Source organism: Haliotis rufescens, unplaced genomic scaffold (genome assembly GCF_023055435.1).
Source record: "Haliotis rufescens isolate VD_foot unplaced genomic scaffold, xgHalRufe1.0.p SCAF_7, whole genome shotgun sequence".
In the NCBI taxonomy this organism is placed as follows: Eukaryota; Metazoa; Mollusca; class Gastropoda; order Lepetellida; family Haliotidae; genus Haliotis; species Haliotis rufescens.
In genome coordinates, this window is record NW_025964361.1 from 6,562,093 (window position 1) to 6,583,838 (window position 21,746).

A 21,746-nucleotide genomic window follows, 5' to 3' on the forward strand; every position below is an offset into this window, starting at 1 on the left:
CCATCCCTTGTCCGACTACTGCTATTAGTTGGGTGAAGTGCTCGTAATATATCCCATGTGGCGACACTTGTGTTTTAGAGAAGAAAGGCAATTCTCGATTCGCACTCCTTTATAAAGGAAGCCACAATTATTGTTACATTAGAAACGATTAGCTATTATATTGGAATATAAAATTTATTCCAGATAACAAAGTATCAGAGAGCTGTCCTCGGAGAATATCCCGTGTCACAATTGTCGCCACATAAACATTTAGAAGTGTCTGATCTTAAGGTAACCCCACCTATTTAGAAATCTTCTGCTAAGTGCAGATCATGAAATTGGGACACAGCAGCACAGCAATATAGAGGCAGCATTCACTTTTTAACAATATCCATATGAATTTATGTCTCATGTTCGGAAATCTTGGGATTTGGCCAATATTGCGATGCTGCTGTCGCCCATATATTATTAGCTGTAAGGAAGAAACACTGTAGAGAAAACAAACGACTTGTGTATACATTACAGAAACATTTATTCAGATGACCGAAAGTCGAAAGTAATATGCCTCAAGGGAGATCCAAAAACGGGCCAAAATTGTATAGAAAGTATGGTCTTGTGCCATGCTAATAAGCCAAGAGGTTTGCCGAAAGGAAACTGAAAGTTGGGCCAAAACTGTGAGCCTAAAAATACGCCAAAAATACGCTAAGAGCGGGTATATGGAATGGTAGTCTCTCTCTCTCTCTCTCTCTCTCTCTCTCTCTCTCTCTCTCTCTCTCTCTCTCTCTCTATACATGTATGCTCGTTCATTCACTCTAACCCTCACCTCTAACATACATCCACTCTCCCTCTCACACATACAAACATACATACACACATTATTATACATACATGCTCATTCACTCTCTCACACTCACACACAAATACACACACATACATGCATACAGACAGACAGACAGACATGCCGATTCAATCTTTCATTTACTCTCACACACGCACACAATACACACACACACACACACACACAAACATACATATTCATTCAGTCTCTCTTTCTCACAAACTTATACATACACACACATGCATGTTCATTCAAACTTATATTTACTCTCACACAAACGCACACATACATACATACATACATACATACATACATACATACATACATACATACATACATACATACATACACACCTGCTCATTCATTCACTCACTTGCACACATTCAGACATTAAAAGGATAAGGAGTCTAAGAGAAGATCTTCCTAAAGAAGGCAGCCGCTCTCGTCAGCGCCTTTCTAAGGGGATGAATCTCTCTGTCATCCACAAAGCTGTGGTCGTCCTCGTCCTCGTACACCCAGTAGTCACTGTCATCGTCGTCACTTGGGGCAGGATAGTAAGCGGCGTGGTTGATGGTGACGGGGGCGGGGAGCGTCTCACCGTAGACAGGGCGGGCCCAGAACGGAGTGAAAACGCTCAGGGGGTCGGGACAACGGGAAGGGGACACAGCCAGGGAACGCTACACATCGAGGGGTGGAGGGAGGGACAAAGGAAGTCAAGTGAGACAGAAATACGGGATACTTTTGCAAAGAAAACGAATCACACTTTATTATAGGGACTGGGCAGACTTAATGTGCAACAAATCAGCTATACTAGACGGAAGAATTTATAGGGTGGGCATGTAAAACTACATACACAGTCGGACTCCTCATCCTGAGACGGCCACAAACTCACAGCCGCAGGAGTGCCATAATAGCGAATTATGTCCTCCTGAGCTGAAAAAGAAAAACGAAAGCTAGCCTCAGTTAAATGTACGCCGACGGCTACGTTCAAAAAATCACAATTCATGACTTCTGACAGCTACAGTATGCCACTCGACCTCGGCCCTTTGACACCTCGAAGTCCAAGTGTATGTAGGGTTACGGGCTGTACTGCAAGACAACATTTAACCAATAAAATGGGCCAAACAGCTGCCTTTCACGGAATACGGGTTATCTTACATCTGTACCACACGCCCGACACTATAATGTACGAACAGGTTTCATCTGAGAACCACATGTCAAGTTTACAATCTAACATTTTCAGTTATGACAATTGCAAATGGCGGCCGCCATCTTCAGTCCCGATACTGCTGCCTAACAACGACCAATTTCACGTCTAATTTAGCATGTTAATACTGTTAAGTGGAATAATTGTGATCTTAAATACCTTGAATGTGAAGCCTTGTATTCATCTTGGAAGAAGACACACTTGGAATGATACAGCAGTGAGCGAAACGTAGAGGTCAGCGGAGCAAAAGCGATCGTTTTTCTGTTGAAAACAGAAGGGACGTCGATAACGGCAACGGTAACTACGTTACGGAGTTCGATGAGTCAGAACGAGGCTCATCGCCAGCTTCCGGCGTGGTAAAGCCTAATGGCATTGCCAAGGGTGAAAACTGCCGGGTTTATTTCGTCTGAACACCGGTATTAAGTTGTATCTTACAACTGAAACGTTGCCTACATCAGTTCAGAGTTTGAAAAAATTGTGCAGGTGAAACTGGGTGTTTTTTGTGCCTCCATTACCCGAAACAGGGTGAATTTTGTTCACTATGAGATGGACATTAACCTTAAACGTTTGCTATGCCGAATAGCGATACCATATAACGACCCTCTATTATACTAGCCTTCACAATACCTTTTACATTCGACAAACTGACACGGGCTAGCAGGCTAGTAAGAATGCACATCTCTGATAATCCAAGTGGGATTTGGGAATTATTCCCAAGCCTACAGGGATAAAATAAAAGTTCAATGGTACTGGTATTTTCCAACGTGTGCAGCGACAGTTCTTATTTGGTTTGATTTCTAATCTGGAAACACGACGACCACAGAAAATAGCTAATAGGAGAGAAAGATAAATGACAAGCATATTGGTTTTTACTACACTAGGCCTGAGGGGCCGACCATTTCATGTTCCTTTGGAAGGGGGAGTGGGCGACGTTGGATTTTGTATGGAGACTAGATATTTTGCAGCTACAAATGCAAAATCAGTTAATATAAACTATGAGCCTAAATAAAACATTTTTCAAAAACCCACCTTGCAACAACGTATTTTTGGTGGCCGACATGTTCTTTTTGTCCAACAGATGGAAGCATATTTAGTTTTCAATCAACTTTGGAGACAATATATTTTTTTCTGAAAAAATCCTAGCCACCCACACACTCACAGTCAGAGAAATCCTATTGACCGTCCCATTTTGAAAACCTTGATGTGGACGTACAGGGGTAGAATTCAGACCCCTTGTATCATTTAGGTATTTTTGTAGAATGCCAGATACGAATATTACGTCATATATATATATATATTAATCTACTCTTGCATACAAGTGGGTGTCAATATAGGCTTTCTACTTGCGCCTGGCCTCGGCCTATGTATAAAAGCATGCCCTCTGCAATTTCTGAAGACCACGGGCCAAAAGACCAGCAGTGAGGTGATGAGACGAGTGGAATCCAATATTGACTGAGGCGAAGGGAGATCACTCTCAATCCCTTGTCCGACTACTGCTATTAGTTGGGTGAAGTGCTCGTAATATATCCCATGTGGCGACACTTGTGTTTTAGAGAAGAAAGGCAATTCTCGATTCGCACTCCTTTATAAAGGAAGCCACAATTATTGTTACATTAGAAACGATTAGCTATTATATTGGAATATAAAATTTATTCCAGATAACAAAGTATCAGAGAGCTGTCCTCGGAGAATATCCCGTGTCACAATTGTCGCCACATAAACATTTAGAAGTGTCTGATCTTAAGGTAACCCCACCTATTTAGAAATCTTCTGCTAAGTGCAGATCATGAAATTGGGACACAGCAGCACAGCAGTATAGAGGCAGCATTCATTTTTTAACAATATCCATATGAATTTATGTCTCATGTTCGGAAATCTTGGGATTTGGCCAATATTGCGATGCTGCTGTCGCCCATATATTATTAGCTGTAAGGAAGAAACACTGTAGAGAAAACAGACGACTTGTGTATACATTACAGAAACATTTATTCAGATGACCGAAAGTCGAAAGTAATATGCCTCAAGGGAGATCCAAAAACGGGCCAAAATTGTATAGAAAGTATGGTCTTGTGCCATGCTAATAAGCCAAGAGGTTTGCCGAAAGGAAGCTGAAAGTTGGGCCAAAACTGTGAGCCTAAAAATACGCCAAAAATACGCTAAGAGCGGGTATATGGAATGGTACTCTCTCTCTCTCTCTCTCTCTCTCTCTCTCTCTCTCTCTCTCTCTCTCTCTCTCTCTCTCTCTCCATACATGTATGCTCGTTCATTCACTCTAACCCTCACCTCTAACATGCATCCACTCTCCCTCTCACACATACAAACATACATACACACATTATTATACATACATGCTCATTCACTCTCTCACACTCACACACAAATACACACACACACATGCATACAGACAGACAGACAGACATGCCGATTCAATCTTTCATTTACTCTCACACACGCACACAATACACACACACACACAAACACACAAACATACATATTCATTCAGTCTCTCTTTCTCACACACTTATACATACACACACATGCATGTTCATTCAAACTTATATTTACTCTCACACAAACGCACACATACATACATACATACATACATACATACATACATACATACATACATACATACATACATACATACATACATACATACATACATACATACATACATACATACATACATACCTGCTCATTCATTCACTCACTTGCACACATTCAGACATTAAAAGGATAAGGAGTCTAAGAGAAGATCTTCCTAAAGAAGGCAGCCGCTCTCGTCAGCGCCTTTCTAAGGGGATGAATCTCTCTGTCATCCACAAAGCTGTGGTCGTCCTCGTCCTCGTACACCCAGTAGTCACTGTCATCGTCGTCACTTGGGGCAGGATAGTAAGCGGCGTGGTTGATGGTGACGGGGGCGGGGAGCGTCTCACCGTAGACAGGGCGGGCCCAGAACGGAGTGAAAACGCTCAGGGGGTCGGGACAACGGGAAGGGGACACAGCCAGGGAACGCTACACATCGAGGGGTGGAGGGAGGGACAAAGGAAGTCAAGTGAGACAGAAATACGGGATACTTTTGCAAAGAAAACGAATCACACTTTATTATAGGGACTGGGCAGACTTAATGTGCAACAAATCAGCTATACTAGACGGAAGAATTTATAGGGTGGGCATGTAAAACTACATACACAGTCGGACTCCTCATCCTGAGACGGCCACAAACTCACAGCCGCAGGAGTGCCATAATAGCGAATTATGTCCTCCCGAGCTGAAAAAGAAAAACGAAAGCTAGCCTCAGTTAAATGTACGCCGACGGCTACGTTCAAAAAATCACAATTCATGACTTCTGACAGCTACAGTATGCCACTCGACCTCGGCCCTTTGACACCTCGAAGTCCAAGTGTATGTAGGGTTACGGGCTGTACTGCAAGACAACATTTAACCAATAAAATGGGCCAAACAGCTGCCTTTCACGGAATACGGGTTATCTTACATCTGTACAACATCGCCCGACACTATAATGTACGAACAGGTTTCATCTGAGAACCACATGTCAAGTTTACAATCTAACATTTTCAGTTATGACAATTGCAAATGGCGGCCGCCATCTTCAGTCCCGATAATGCTGCCTAACAACGACCAATTTCACGTCTAATTTAGCATGTTAATACTGTTAAGTGGAATAATTGTGATCTTAAATACCTTGAATGTGAAGCCTTGTATTCATCTTGGAAGAAGACACACTTGGAATGATACAGCAGTGAGCGAAACGTAGAGGTCAGCGGAGCAAAAGCGATCGTTTTTCTGTTGAAAACAGAAGGGACGTCGATAACGGCAACGGTAACTACGTTACGGAGTTCGATGAGTCAGAACGAGGCTCATCGCCAGCTTCCGGCGTGGTAAAGCCTAATGGCATTGCCAAGGGTGAAAACTGCCGGGTTTATTTCGTCTGAACACCGGTATTAAGTTGTATCTTACAACTGAAACGTTGCCTACATCAGTTCAGAGTTTGAAAAAATTGTGCAGGTGAAACTGGGTGTTTTTTGTGCCTCCATTACCCGAAACAGGGTGAATTTTGTTCACTATGAGATGGACATTAACCTTAAACGTTTGCTATGCCGAATAGCGATACCATATAACGACCCTCTATTATACTAGCCTTCACAATACCTTTTACATTCGACAAACTGACACGGGCTAGCAGGCTAGTAAGAATGCACATCTCTGATAATCCAAGTGGGATTTGGGAATTATTCCCAAGCCTACAGGGATAAAATAAAAGTTCAATGGTACTGGTATTTTCCAACGTGTGCAGCGACAGTTCTTATTTGGTTTGATTTCTAATCTGGAAACACGACGACCACAGAAAATAGCTAATAGGAGAGAAAGATAAATGACAAGCATATTGGTTTTTACTACACTAGGCCTGAGGGGCCGACCATTTCATGTTCCTTTGGAAGGGGGAGTGGGCGACGTTGGATTTTGTATGGAGACTAGATATTTTGCAGCTACAAATGCAAAATCAGTTAATATAAACTATGAGCCTAAATAAAACATTTTTCAAAAACCCACCTTGCAACAACGTATTTTTGGTGGCCGACATGTTCTTTTTGTCCAACAGACGGAAGCATGTTTAGTTTTCAATCAACTTTGGAGACAATATATTTTTTTCTGAAAAAATCCTAGCCACCCACACACTCACAGTCAGAGAAATCCTATTGACCGTCCCATTTTGAAAACCTTGATGTGGACGTACAGGGGTAGAATTCAGACCCCTTGTATCATTTAGGTATTTTTGTAGAATGCCAGATACGAATATTACGTCATATATATATATATATTAATCTACTCTTGCATACAAGTGGGTGTCAATATAGGCTATCTACTTGCGCCTGGCCTCGGCCTATGTATAAAAGCATGCCCTCTGCAATTTCTGAAGACCACGGGCCAAAAGACCAGCAGTGAGGTGATGAGACGAGTGGAATCCAATATTGACTGAGGCGAAGGGAGATCACTCTCAATCCCTTGTCCGACTACTGCTATTAGTTGGGTGAAGTGCTCGTAATATATCCCATGTGGCGACACATGTGTTTTAGAGAAGAAAGGCAATTCTCGATTCGCACTCCTTTATAAAGGAAGCCACAAATATTGTTACATTAGAAACGATTAGCTATTATATTGGAATATAAAATTTATTCCAGATAACAAAGTATCAGAGAGCTGTCCTCGGAGAATATCCCGTGTCACAATTGTCGCCACATAAACATTTAGAAGTGTCTGATCTTAAGGTAACCCCACCTATTTAGAAATCTTCTGCTAAGTGCAGATCATGAAATTGGGACACAGCAGCACAGCAGCACAGCAATATAGAGGCAGCATTCACTTTTTAACAATATCCATATGAATTTATGTCTCATGTTCGGAAATCTTGGGATTTGGCCAATATTGCGATGCTGCTGTCGCCCATATATTATTAGCTGTAAGGAAGAAACACTGTAGAGAAAACAGACGACTTGTGTATACATTACAGAAACATTTATTCAGATGACCGAAAGTCGAAAGTAATATGCCTCAAGGGAGATCCAAAAACGGGCCAAAATTGTATAGAAAGTATGGTCTTGTGCCATGCTAATAAGCCAAGAGGTTTGCCGAAAGGAAGCTGAAAGTTGGGCCAAAACTGTGAGCCTAAAAATACGCCAAAAATACGCTAAGAGCGGGTATATGGAATGGTACTCTCTCTCTCTCTCTCTCTCTCTCTCTCTCTCTCTCTCTCTCTCTCTCTCTCTCTCTCTCATACTGTATGCTCGTTCATTCACTCTAACCCTCACCTCTAACATGCATCCACTCTCCCTCTCACACATACAAACATACATACACACATTATTATACATACATGCTCATTCACTCTCTCACACTCACACACAAATACACACACATACATGCATACAGACAGACAGACAGACATGCCGATTCAATCTTTCATTTACTCTCACACACGCACACAATACACACACACACACACACACACAAACATACATATTCATTCAGTCTCTCTTTCTCACACACTTATACATACACACACATGCATGTTCATTCAAACTTATATTTACTCTCACACAAACGCACACATACATACATACATACATACATACATACATACATACATACATACATACATACATACATACATACATACATACATACATACACACCTGCTCATTCATTCACTCACTTGCACACATTCAGACATTAAAAGGATAAGGAGTCTAAGAGAAGATCTTCCTAAAGAAGGCAGCCGCTCTCGTCAGCGCCTTTCTAAGGGGATGAATCTCTCTGTCATCCACAAAGCTGTGGTCGTCCTCGTCCTCGTACACCCAGTAGTCACTGTCATCGTCGTCACTTGGGGCAGGATAGTAAGCGGCGTGGTTGATGGTGACGGGGGCGGGGAGCGTCTCACCGTAGACAGGGCGGGCCCAGAACGGAGTGAAAACGCTCAGGGGGTCGGGACAACGGGAAGGGGACACAGCCAGGGAACGCTACACATCGAGGGGTGGAGGGAGGGACAAAGGAAGTCAAGTGAGACAGAAATACGGGATACTTTTGCAAAGAAAACGAATCACACTTTATTATAGGGACTGGGCAGACTTAATGTGCAACAAATCAGCTATACTAGACGGAAGAATTTATAGGGTGGGCATGTAAAACTACATACACAGTCGGACTCCTCATCCTGAGACGGCCACAAACTCACAGCCGCAGGAGTGCCATAATAGCGAATTATGTCCTCCCGAGCTGAAAAAGAAAAACGAAAGCTAGCCTCAGTTAAATGTACGCCGACGGCTACGTTCAAAAAATCACAATTCATGACTTCTGACAGCTACAGTATGCCACTCGACCTCGGCCCTTTGACACCTCGAAGTCCAAGTGTATGTAGGGTTACGGGCTGTACTGCAAGTCAACATTTAACCAATAAAATGGGCCAAACAGCTGCCTTTCACGGAATACGGGTTATCTTACATCTGTACAACATCGCCCGACACTATAATGTACGAACAGGTTTCATCTGAGAACCACATGTCAAGTTTACAATCTAACATTTTCAGTTATGACAATTGCAAATGGCGGCCGCCATCTTCAGTCCCGATAATGCTGCCTAACAACGACCAATTTCACGTCTAATTTAGCATGTTAATACTGTTAAGTGGAATAATTGTGATCTTAAATACCTTGAATGTGAAGCCTTGTATTCATCTTGGAAGAAGACACACTTGGAATGATACAGCAGTGAGCGAAACGTAGAGGTCAGCGGAGCAAAAGCGATCGTTTTTCTGTTGAAAACAGAAGGGACGTCGATAACGGCAACGGTAACTACGTTACGGAGTTCGATGAGTCAGAACGAGGCTCATCGCCAGCTTCCGGCGTGGTAAAGCCTAATGGCATTGCCAAGGGTGAAAACTGCCGGGTTTATTTCGTCTGAACACCGGTATTAAGTTGTATCTTACAACTGAAACGTTGCCTACATCAGTTCAGAGTTTGAAAAAATTGTGCAGGTGAAACTGGGTGTTTTTCGTGCCTCCATTACCCGAAACAGGGTTAATTTTGTTCACTATGAGATGGACATTAACCTTAAACGTTTGCTATGCCGAATAGCGATACCACATAACGACCCTCTATTATACTAGCCTTCACAATACCTTTTACATTCGACAAACTGACACGGGCTAGCAGACTAGTAAGAATGCACATCTCTGATAATCCAAGTGGGATTTGGGAATTATTCCCAAGCCTACAGGGATAAAATAAAAGTTCAATGGTACTGGTATTTTCCAACGTGTGCAGCGACAGTTCTTATTTGGTTTGATTTCTAATCTGGAAACACGACGACCACAGAAAATAGCTAATAGGAGAGAAAGATAAATGACAAGCATATTGGTTTTTACTACACTAGGCCTGAGGGGCCGACCATTTCATGTTCCTTTGGAAGGGGGAGTGGGCGACGTTGGATAAGTATGGAGACTAGATATTTTGCAGCTACAAATGCAAAATCAGTTAATATAAACTATGAGCCTAAATAAAACATTTTTCAAAAACCCACCTTGCAACAACGTATTTTTGGTGGCCGACATGTTCTTTTTGTCCAACAGATGGAAGCATATTTAGTTTTCAATCAACTTTGGAGACAATATATTTTTTTCTGAAAAAATCCTAGCCACCCACACACTCACAGTCAGAGAAATCCTATTGACCGTCCCATTTTGAAAACCTTGATGTGGACGTACAGGGGTAGAATTCAGACCCCTTGTATCATTTAGGTATTTTTGTAGAATGCCAGATACGAATATTACGTCATATATATATATATATATTAATCTACTCTTGCATACAAGTGGGTGTCAATATAGGCTATCTACTTGCGCCTGGCTTCGGCCTATGTATAAAAGCATGCCCTCTGCAATTTCTGAAGACCACGGGCCAAAAGACCAGCAGTGAGGTGATGAGACGAGTGGAATCCAATATTGACTGAGGCGAAGGGAGATCACTCTCAATCCCTTGTCCGACTACTGCTATTAGTTGGGTGAAGTGCTCGTAATATATCCCATGTGGCGACACTTGTGTTTTAGAGAAGAAAGGCAATTCTCGATTCGCACTCCTTTATAAAGGAAGCCACAATTATTGTTACATTAGAAACGATTAGCTATTATATTGGAATATAAAATTTATTCCAGATAACAAAGTATCAGAGAGCTGTCCTCGGAGAATATCCCGTGTCACAATTGTCGCCACATAAACATTTAGAAGTGTCTGATCTTAAGGTAACCCCACCTATTTAGAAATCTTCTGCTAAGTGCAGATCATGAAATTGGGACACAGCAGCACAGCAATATAGAGGCAGCATTCACTTTTTAACAATATCCATATGAATTTATGTCTCATGTTCGGAAATCTTGGGATTTGGCCAATATTGCGATGCTGCTGTCGCCCATATATTATTAGCTGTAAGGAAGAAACACTGTAGAGAAAACAGACGACTTGTGTATACATTACAGAAACATTTATTCAGATGACCGAAAGTCGAAAGTAATATGCCTCAAGGGAGATCCAAAAACGGGCCAAAATTGTATAGAAAGTATGGTCTTGTGCCATGCTAATAAGCCAAGAGGTTTGCCGAAAGGAAACTGAAAGTTGGGCCAAAACTGTGAGCCTAAAAATACGCCAAAAATACGCTAAGAGCGGGTATATGGAATGGTACTCTCTCTCTCTCTCTCTCTCTCTCTCTCTCTCTCTCTCTCTCTCTCTCATACATGTATGCTCGTTCATTCACTCTAACCCTCACCTCTAACATGCATCCACTCTCCCTCTCACACATACAAACATACATACACACATTATTATACATACATGCTCATTCACTCTCTCACACTCACACACAAATACACACACACACATGCATACAGACAGACAGACAGACATGCCGATTCAATCTTTCATTTACTCTCACACACGCACACAATACACACACACACACACACACACAAACATACATATTCATTCAGTCTCTCTTTCTCACACACTTATACATACACACACATGCATGTTCATTCAAACTTATATTTACTCTCACACAAACGCACACATACATACATACATACATACATACATACATACATACATACATACATACATACATACATACATACATACATACATACATACATACACACCTGCTCATTCATTCACTCACTTGCACACATTCAGACATTAAAAGGATAAGGAGTCTAAGAGAAGATCTTCCTAAAGAAGGCAGCCGCTCTCGTCAGCGCCTTTCTAAGGGGATGAATCTCTCTGTCATCCACAAAGCTGTGGTCGTCCTCGTCCTCGTACACCCAGTAGTCACTGTCATCGTCGTCACTTGGGGCAGGATAGTAAGCGGCGTGGTTGATGGTGACGGGGGCGGGGAGCGTCTCACCGTAGACAGGGCGGGCCCAGAACGGAGTGAAAACGCTCAGGGGGTCGGGACAACGGGAAGGGGACACAGCCAGGGAACGCTACACATCGAGGGGTGGAGGGAGGGACAAAGGAAGTCAAGTGAGACAGAAATACGGGATACTTTTGCAAAGGAAACGAATCACACTTTATTATAGGGACTGGGCAGACTTAATGTGCAACAAATCAGCTATACTAGACGGAAGAATTTATAGGGTGGGCATGTAAAACTACATACACAGTCGGACTCCTCATCCTGAGACGGCCACAAACTCACAGCCGCAGGAGTGCCATAATAGCGAATTATGTCCTCCCGAGCTGAAAAAGAAAAACGAAAGCTAGCCTCAGTTAAATGTACGCCGACGGCTACGTTCAAAAAATCACAATTCATGACTTCTGACAGCTACAGTATGCCACTCGACCTCGGCCCTTTGACACCTCGAAGTCCAAGTGTATGTAGGGTTACGGGCTGTACTGCAAGACAACATTTAACCAATAAAATGGGCCAAACAGCTGCCTTTCACGGAATACGGGTTATCTTACATCTGTACAACATCGCCCGACACTATAATGTACGAACAGGTTTCATCTGAGAACCACATGTCAAGTTTACAATCTAACATTTCAAGTTATGACAATTGCAAATGGCGGCCGCCATCTTCAGTCCCGATACTGCTGCCTAACAACGACCAATTTCACGTCTAATTTAACATCTTAATACTGTTAAGTGGAATAATTGTGATCTTAAATACCTTGAATGTGAAGCCTTGTATTCATCTTGGAAGAAGACACACTTGGAATGATACAGCAGTGAGCGAAACGTAGAGGTCAGCGGAGCAAAAGCGATCGTTTTTCTGTTGAAAACAGAAGGGACGTCGATAACGGCAACGGTAACTACGTTACGGAGTTCGATGAGTCAGAACGAGGCTCATCGCCAGCTTCCGGCGTGGTAAAGCCTAATGGCATTGCCAAGGGTGAAAACTGCCGGGTTTATTTCGTCTGAACACCGGTATTAAGTTGTATCTTACAACTGAAACGTTGCCTACATCAGTTCAGAGTTTGAAAAAATTGTGCAGGTGAAACTGGGTGTTTTTCGTGCCTCCATTACCCGAAACAGGGTGAATTTTGTTCACTATGAGATGGACATTAACCTTAAACGTTTGCTATGCCGAATAGCGATACCATATAACGACCCTCTATTATACTAGCCTTCACAATACCTTTTACATTCGACAAACTGACACGGGCTAGCAGGCTAGTAAGAATGCAAATCTCTGATAATCCAAGTGGGATTTGGGAATTATTCCCAAGCCTACAGGGATAAAATAAAAGTTCAATGGTACTGGTATTTTCCAACGTGTGCAGCGACAGTTCTTATTTGGTTTGATTTCTAATCTGGAAACACGACGACCACAGAAAATAGCTAATAGGAGAGAAAGATAAATGACAAGCATATTGGTTTTTACTACACTAGGCCTGAGGGGCCGACCATTTCATGTTCCTTTGGAAGGGGGAGTGGGCGACGTTGGATTTTGTATGGAGACTAGATATTTTGCAGCTACAAATGCAAAATCAGTTAATATAAACTATGAGCCTAAATAAAACATTTTTCAAAAACCCACCTTGCAACAACGTATTTTTGGTGGCCGACATGTTCTTTTTGTCCAACAGATGGAAGCATATTTAGTTTTCAATCAACTTTGGAGACAATATATTTTTTTCTGAAAAAATCCTAGCCACCCACACACTCACAGTCAGAGAAATCCTATTGACGGTCCCATTTTGAAAACCTTGATGTGGACGTACAGGGGTAGAATTCAGACCCCTTGTATCATTTAGGTATTTTTGTAGAATGCCAGATACGAATATTACGTCATATATATATATATATATATATATATATATATATATATATATATATATTAATCTACTCTTGCATACAAGTGGGTGTCAATATAGGCTTTCTACTTGCGCCTGGCCTCGGCCTATGTATTAAAGCATGCCCTCTGCAATTTCTGAAGACCACGGGCCAAAAGACCAGCAGTAAGGTGATGAGACGAGTGGAATCCAATATTGACTGAGGCGAAGGGAGATCACTCTCAATCCCTTGTCCGACTACTGCTATTAGTTGGGTGAAGTGCTCGTAATATATCCCATGTGGCGACACTTGTGTTTTAGAGAAGAAAGGCAATTCTCGATTCGCACTCCTTTATAAAGGAAGCCACAATTATTGTTACATTAGAAACGATTAGCTATTATATTGGAATATAAAATTTATTCCAGATAACAAAGTATCAGAGAGCTGTCCTCGGAGAATATCCCGTGTCACAATTGTCGCCACATAAACATTTAGAAGTGTCTGATCTTAAGGTAACCCCACCTATTTAGAAATCTTCTGCTAAGTGCAGATCATGAAATTGGGACACAGCAGCACAGCAATATAGAGGCAGCATTTACTTTTTAACAATATCCATATGAATTTATGTCTCATGTTCGGAAATCTTGGGATTTGGCCAATATTGCGATGCTGCTGTCGCCCATATATTATTAGCTGTAAGGAAGAAACACTGTAGAGAAAACAGACGACTTGTGTATACATTACAGAAACATTTATTCAGATGACCGAAAGTCGAAAGTAATATGCCTCAAGGGAGATCCAAAAACGGGCCAAAATTGTATAGAAAGTATGGTCTTGTGCCATGCTAATAAGCCAAGAGGTTTGCCGAAAGGAAACTGAAAGTTGGGCCAAAACTGTGAGCCTAAAAATACGCCAAAAATACGCTAAGAGCGGGTATATGGAATGGTACTCTCTCTCTCTCTCTCTCTCTCTCTCTCTCTCTCTCTCTCTCTCTCTCATACATGTATGCTCGTTCATTCACTCTAACCCTCACCTCTAACATGCATCCACTCTCCCTCTCACACATACAAACATACATACACACATTATTATACATACATGCTCATTCACTCTCTCACACTCACACACAAATACACACACACACATGCATACAGACAGACAGACAGACATGCCGATTCAATCTTTCATTTACTCTCACACACGCACACAATACACACACACACACACACACACAAACATACATATTCATTCAGTCTCTCTTTCTCACACACTTATACATACACACACATGCATGTTCATTCAAACTTATATTTACTCTCACACAAACGCACACATACATACATACATACATACATACATACATACATACATACATACATACATACATACATACATACATACATACATACATACATACACACCTGCTCATTCATTCACTCACTTGCACACATTCAGACATTAAAAGGATAAGGAGTCTAAGAGAAGATCTTCCTAAAGAAGGCAGCCGCTCTCGTCAGCGCCTTTCTAAGGGGATGAATCTCTCTGTCATCCACAAAGCTGTGGTCGTCCTCGTCCTCGTACACCCAGTAGTCACTGTCATCGTCGTCACTTGGGGCAGGATAGTAAGCGGCGTGGTTGATGGTGACGGGGGCGGGGAGCGTCTCACCGTAGACAGGGCGGGCCCAGAACGGAGTGAAAACGCTCAGGGGGTCGGGACAACGGGAAGGGGACACAGCCAGGGAACGCTACACATCGAGGGGTGGAGGGAGGGACAAAGGAAGTCAAGTGAGACAGAAATACGGGATACTTTTGCAAAGGAAACGAATCACACTTTATTATAGGGACTGGGCAGACTTAATGTGCAACAAATCAGCTATACTAGACGGAAGAATTTATAGGGTGGGCATGTAAAACTACATACACAGTCGGACTCCTCATCCTGAGACGGCCACAAACTCACAGCCGCAGGAGTGCCATAATAGCGAATTATGTCCTCCCGAGCTGAAAAAGAAAAACGAAAGCTAGCCTCAGTTAAATGTACGCCGACGGCTACGTTCAAAAAATCACAATTCATGACTTCTGACAGCTACAGTATGCCACTCGACCTCGGCCCTTTGACACCTCGAAGTCCAAGTGTATGTAGGGTTACGGGCTGTACTGCAAGACAACATTTAACCAATAAAATGGGCCAAACAGCTGCCTTTCACGGAATACGGGTTATCTTACATCTGTACAACATCGCCCGACACTATAATGTACGAACAGGTTTCATCTGAGAACCACATGTCAAGTTTACAATCTAACATTTTCAGTTATGACAATTGCAAATGGCGGCCGCCATCTTCAGTCCCGATAATGCTGCCTAACAACGACCAATTTCACGTCTAATTTAACATCTTAATACTGTTAAGTGGAATAATTGTGATCTTAAATACCTTGAATGTGAAGCCTTGTATTCATCTTGGAAGAAGACACACTTGGAATGATACAGCAGTGAGCGAAACGTAGAGGTCAGCGGAGCAAAAGCGATCGTTTTTCTGTTGAAAACAGAAGGGACGTCGATAACGGCAACGGTAACTACGTTACGGAGTTCGATGAGTCAGAACGAGGCTCATCGCCAGCTTCCGGCGTGGTAAAGCCTAATGGCATTGCCAAGGGTGAAAACTGCCGGGTTTATTTCGTCTGAACACCGGTATTAAGTTGTATCTTGCAACTGAAACGTTGCCTACATCAGTTCAGAGTTTGAAAAAATTGTGCAGGTGAAACTGGGTGTTTTTCGTGCCTCCATTACCCGAAACAGGGTTAATTTTGTTCACTATGAGATGGACATTAACCTTAAACGTTTGCTATGCCGAATAGCGATACCACATAACGACCCTCTATTATACTAGCCTTCACAATACCTTTTACATTCGACAAACTGACACGGGCTAGCAGGCTAGTAAGAATGCACATCTCTGATAATCCAAGTGGGATTTGGGAATTATTCCCAAGCCTACAGGGATAAAATAAAAGTTCAATGGTACTGGTATTTTCCAACGTGTGCAGCGACAGTTCTTATTTGGTTTGATTTCTAATCTGGAAACACGACGACCACAGAAAATAGCTAATAGGAGAGAAAGATAAATGACAAGCATATTGGTTTTTACTACACTAGGCCTGAGGGGCCGACCATTTCATGTCCCTTTGGAAGGGGGAGTGGGCGACGTTGGATTTTGTATGGAGACTAGATATTTTGCAGCTACAAATGCAAAATCAGTTAATATAAACTATGAGCCTAAATAAAACATTTTTCAAAAATCCACCTTGCAACAACGTATTTTTGGTGGCCGACATGTTCTTTTTGTCCAACAGATGGAAGCATATTTAGTTTTCAATCAACTTTGGAGACAATATATTTTTTTCTGAAAAAATCCTAGCCACCCACACACTCACAGTCAGAGAAATCCTATTGACCGTCCCATTTTGAAAACCTTGATGTGGACGTACAGGGGTAGAATTCAGACCCCTTGTATCATTTAGGTATTTTTGTAGAATGCCAGATACGAATATTACGTCATATATATATATATATTAATCTACTCTTGCATACAAGTGGGTGTCAATATAGGCTTTCTACTTGCGCCTGGCCTCGGCCTATGTATAAAAGCATGCCCTCTGCAATTTCTGAAGACCACGGGCCAAAAGACCAGCAGTGAGGTGATGAGACGAGTGGAATCCAATATTGACTGAGGCGAAGGGAGATCACTCTCAATCCCTTGTCCGACTACTGCTATTAGTTGGGTGAAGTGCTCGTAATATATCCCATGTGGCGACACTTGTGTTTTAGAGAAGAAAGGCAATTCTCGATTCGCACTCCTTTATAAAGGAAGCCACAATTATTGTTACATTAGAAACGATTAGCTATTATATTGGAATATAAAATTTATTCCAGATAACAAAGTATCAGAGAGCTGTCCTCGGAGAATATCCCGTGTCACAATTGTCGCCACATAAACATTTAGAAGTGTCTGATCTTAAGGTAACCCCACCTATTTAGAAATCTTCTGCTTAGTGCAGATCATGAAATTGGGACACAGCAGCACAGCAATATAGAGGCAGCATTCACTTTTTAACAATATCCATATGAATTTATGTCTCATGTTCGGAAATCTTGGGATTTGGCCAATATTGCGATGCTGCTGTCGCCCATATATTATTAGCTGTAAGGAAGACACACTGTAGAGAAAACAGACGACTTGTGTATACATTACAGAAACATTTATTCAGATGACCGAAAGTCGAAAGTAATATGCCTCAAGGGAGATCCAAAAACAGGCCAAAATTGTATAGAAAGTATGGTCTTGTGCCATGCTAATGAGCCAAGAGGTTTGCCGAAAGGAAGCTGAAAGTTGGGCCAAAACTGTGAGCCTAAAAATACGCCAAAAATACGCTAAGAGCGGGTATATGGAATGGTACTCTCTCTCTCTCTCTCTCTCTCTCTCTCTCTCATACATGTATGCTCGTTCATTCACTCTAACCCTCACCTCTAACATGCATCCACTCTCCCTCTCACACATACAAACATACATACACACATTATTATACATACATGTTCATTCACTCTCTCACACTCACACACAAATACACACACATACATGCATACAGACAGACAGACAGACAGACATGCCGATTCAATCTTTCATTTACTCTCACACACGCACACAATACACACACACACACACACACACACACAAACATACATATTCATTCAGTCTCTCTTTCTCACACACTTATACATACACACACATGCATGTTCATTCAAACTTATATTTACTCTCACACAAACGCACACATACATACATACATACATACATACATACATACATACATACATACATACATACATACATACATACATACATACACACCTGCTCATTCATTTACTCACTTGCACACATTCAGACATTAAAAGGATAAGGAGTCTAAGAGAAGATCTTCCTAAAGAAGGCAGCCGCTCTCGTCAGCGCCTTTCTAAGGGGATGAATCTCTCTGTCATCCACAAAGCTGTGGTCGTCCTCGTCCTCGTACACCCAGTAGTCACTGTCATCGTCGTCACTTGGGGCAGGATAGTAAGCGGCGTGGTTGATGGTGACGGGGGCGGGGAGCGTCTCACCGTAGACAGGGCGGGCCCAGAACGGAGTGAAAACGCTCAGGGGGTCGGGACAACGGGAAGGGGACACAGCCAGGGAACGCTACACATCGAGGGGTGGAGGGAGGGACAAAGGAAGTCAAGTGAGACAGAAATACGGGATACTTTTGCAAAGGAAACGAATCACACTTTATTATAGGGACTGGGCAGACTTAATGTGCAACAAATCAGCTATACTAGACGGAAGAATTTATAGGGTGGGCATGTAAAACTACATACACAGTCGGACTCCTCATCCTGAGACGGCCACAAACTCACAGCCGCAGGAGTGCCATAATAGCGAATTATGTCCTCCCGAGCTGAAAAAGAAAAACGAAAGCTAGCCTCAGTTAAATGTACGCCGACGGCTACGTTAAAAAAATCACAATTCATGACTTCTGACAGCTACAGTATGCCACTCGACCTCGGCCCTTTGACACCTCGAAGTCCAAGTGTATGTAGGGTTACGGGCTGTACTGCAAGACAACATTTAACCAATAAAATGGGCCAAACAGCTGCCTTTCACGGAATACGGGTTATCTTACATCTGTACAACATCGCCCGACACTATAATGTACGAACAGGTTTCATCTGAGAACCACATGTCAAGTTTACAATCTAACATTTTCAGTTATGACAATTGCAAATGGCGGCCGCCATCTTCAGTCCCGATACTGCTGCCTAACAACGACCAATTTCACGTCTAATTTAACATCTTAATACTGTTAAGTGGAATAATTGTGATCTTAAATACCTTGAATGTGAAGCCTTGTATTCATCTTGGAAGAAGACACACTTGGAATGATACAGCAGTGAGCGAAACGTAGAGGTCAGCGGAGCAAAAGCGATCGTTTTTCTGTTGAAAACAGAAGGGACGTCGATAACGGCAACGGTAACTACGTTACGGAGTTCGATGAGTCAGAACGAGGCTCATCGCCAGCTTCCGGCGTGGTAAAGCCTAATGGCATTGCCAAGGGTGAAAACTGCCGGGTTTATTTCGTCTGAACACCGGTATTAAGTTGTATCTTACAACTGAAACGTTGCCTACATCAGTTCAGAGTTTGAAAAAATTGTGCAGGTGAAACTGGGTGTTTTTCGTGCCTCCATTACCCGAAACAGGGTGAATTTTGTTCACTATGAGATGGACATTAACCTTAAACGTTTGCTATGCCGAATAGCGATACCATATAACGACCCTCTATTATACTAGCCTTCACAATACCTTTTACATTCGACAAACTGACACGGGCTAGCAGGCTAGTAAGAATGCACATCTCTGATAATCCAAGTGGGATTTGGGAATTATTCCCAAGCCTACAGGGATAAAATAAAAGTTCAATGGTACTGGTATTTTCCAACGTGTGCAGCGACAGTTCTTATTTGGTTTGATTTCTAATCTGGAAACACGACGACCACAGAAAATAGCTAATAGGAGAGAAAGATAAATGACAAGCATATTGGTTTTTACTACACTAGGCCTGAGGGGCCGACCATTTCATGTTCCTTTGGAAGGGGGAGTGGGCGACGTTGGATTTTGTATGGAGACTAGATATTTTGCAGCTACAAATGCAAAATCAGTTAATATAAACTATGAGCCTAAATAAAACATTTTTCAAAAACCCACCTTGCAACAACGTATTTTTGGTGGCCAAAATGTTCTTTTTGTCCAACAGATGGAAGCATATTTAGTTTTCAATCAACTTTGGAGACAATATATTTTTTTCTGAAAAAATCCTAGCCACCCACACACTCACAGTCAGAGAAATCCTATTGACCGTCCCATTTTGAAAACCTTGATGTGGACGTACAGGGGTAGAATTCAGACCCCTTGTATCATTTAGGTATTTTTGAAGAATGCCAGATACGAATATTACGTCATATATATATATATATAAATATATATATATATATATATATATATTAATCTACTCTTGCATACAAGTGGGTGTCAATATAGGCTTTCTACTTGCGCCTGGCCTCGGCCTATGTATAAAAGCATGCCCTCTGCAATTTCTGAAGACCACGGGCCAAAAGACCAGCAGTGAGGTGATGAGACGAGTGGAATCCAATATTGACTGAGGCGAAGGGAGATCACTCTCAATCCCTTGTCCGACTACTGCTATTAGTTGGGTGAAGTGCTCGTAATATATCCCATGTGGCGACACTTGTGTTTTAGAGAAGAAAGGCAATTCTCGATTCGCACTCCTTTATAAAGGAAGCCACAATTATTGTTACATTAGAAACGATTAGCTATTATATTGGAATATAAAATTTATTCCAGATAACAAAGTATCAGAGAGCTGTCCTCGGAGAATATCCCGTGTCACAATTGTCGCCACATAAACATTTAGAAGTGTCTGATCTTAAGGTAACCCCACCTATTTAGAAATCTTCTGCTTAGTGCAGATCATGAAATTGGGACACAGCAGCACAGCAATATAGAGGCAGCATTCACTTTTTAACAATATCCATATGAATTTATGTCTCATGTTCGGAAATCTTGGGATTTGGCCAATATTGCGATGCTGCTGTCGCCCATATATTATTAGCTGTAAGGAAGACACACTGTAGAGAAAACAGACGACTTGTGTATACATTACAGAAACATTTATTCAGATGACCGAAAGTCGAAAGTAATATGCCTCAAGGGAGATCCAAAAACAGGCCAAAATTGTATAGAAAGTATGGTCTTGTGCCATGCTAATGA

General features: G+C 42.0%; 5 protein-coding genes across 9 annotated transcripts; all 5 read right to left on the reverse strand.

The window, feature by feature from the left end:
• Positions 1-4,713: 4,713 nt before the first annotated feature.
• Positions 4,714-6,065, reverse strand: LOC125376147. 2 transcript variants are annotated; one of them, XM_048387953.1, is made up of 3 exons: positions 5,730-6,065; positions 5,216-5,295; positions 4,714-5,039 (listed from the first exon to the last, which is right to left on the reverse strand). In XM_048387953.1, exons 1-3 carry the CDS (start codon positions 5,752-5,754, stop codon positions 4,770-4,772), a joined length of 375 nt encoding a protein of 124 aa, XP_048243910.1. In that variant the 5' UTR covers positions 5,755-6,065; the 3' UTR covers positions 4,714-4,769. The 2 variants fall into 2 exon arrangements, with proteins under 2 accessions (XP_048243910.1, XP_048243909.1); XM_048387952.1 differs by lacking the exon at positions 5,730-6,065 and having other exon boundaries at positions 5,216-5,723.
• A 2,094-nt stretch (positions 6,066-8,159) lies between these two features.
• Positions 8,160-10,357, reverse strand: LOC125376151. Of its 2 annotated transcripts, XM_048387964.1 has the most exons (3): positions 9,254-10,357; positions 8,740-8,819; positions 8,160-8,563 (listed from the first exon to the last, which is right to left on the reverse strand). In XM_048387964.1, exons 1-3 carry the CDS (start codon positions 9,276-9,278, stop codon positions 8,294-8,296), a joined length of 375 nt encoding a protein of 124 aa, XP_048243921.1. In that variant the 5' UTR covers positions 9,279-10,357; the 3' UTR covers positions 8,160-8,293. The 2 variants fall into 2 exon arrangements, with proteins under 2 accessions (XP_048243921.1, XP_048243920.1); XM_048387963.1 differs by lacking the exon at positions 9,254-10,357 and having other exon boundaries at positions 8,740-8,963.
• Positions 10,358-11,666: 1,309 nt separating this feature from the next.
• Positions 11,667-13,765, reverse strand: LOC125376152. 2 transcript variants are annotated; one of them, XM_048387966.1, is made up of 3 exons: positions 12,764-13,765; positions 12,250-12,329; positions 11,669-12,073 (listed from the first exon to the last, which is right to left on the reverse strand). In XM_048387966.1, exons 1-3 carry the CDS (start codon positions 12,786-12,788, stop codon positions 11,804-11,806), a joined length of 375 nt encoding a protein of 124 aa, XP_048243923.1. In that variant the 5' UTR covers positions 12,789-13,765; the 3' UTR covers positions 11,669-11,803. The 2 variants fall into 2 exon arrangements, with proteins under 2 accessions (XP_048243922.1, XP_048243923.1); XM_048387965.1 differs by lacking the exon at positions 12,764-13,765 and having other exon boundaries at positions 11,667-12,073; positions 12,250-12,734.
• A 1,442-nt stretch (positions 13,766-15,207) lies between these two features.
• Positions 15,208-17,044, reverse strand: LOC125376158. 2 transcript variants are annotated; one of them, XM_048387981.1, is made up of 3 exons: positions 16,305-17,044; positions 15,791-15,870; positions 15,210-15,614 (listed from the first exon to the last, which is right to left on the reverse strand). In XM_048387981.1, exons 1-3 carry the CDS (start codon positions 16,327-16,329, stop codon positions 15,345-15,347), a joined length of 375 nt encoding a protein of 124 aa, XP_048243938.1. In that variant the 5' UTR covers positions 16,330-17,044; the 3' UTR covers positions 15,210-15,344. The 2 variants fall into 2 exon arrangements, with proteins under 2 accessions (XP_048243936.1, XP_048243938.1); XM_048387979.1 differs by lacking the exon at positions 16,305-17,044 and having other exon boundaries at positions 15,208-15,614; positions 15,791-16,298.
• Positions 17,045-18,799: 1,755 nt separating this feature from the next.
• LOC125376160 lies at positions 18,800-20,668 on the reverse strand. Its single transcript, XM_048387993.1, has 3 exons — positions 19,794-20,668; positions 19,280-19,359; positions 18,800-19,103 (listed from the first exon to the last, which is right to left on the reverse strand). The coding sequence occupies exons 1-3, from the start codon at positions 19,816-19,818 to the stop codon at positions 18,834-18,836; spliced, it is 375 nt and encodes a 124-aa protein (XP_048243950.1). The 5' UTR covers positions 19,819-20,668; the 3' UTR covers positions 18,800-18,833.
• Positions 20,669-21,746: the final 1,078 nt, after the last annotated feature.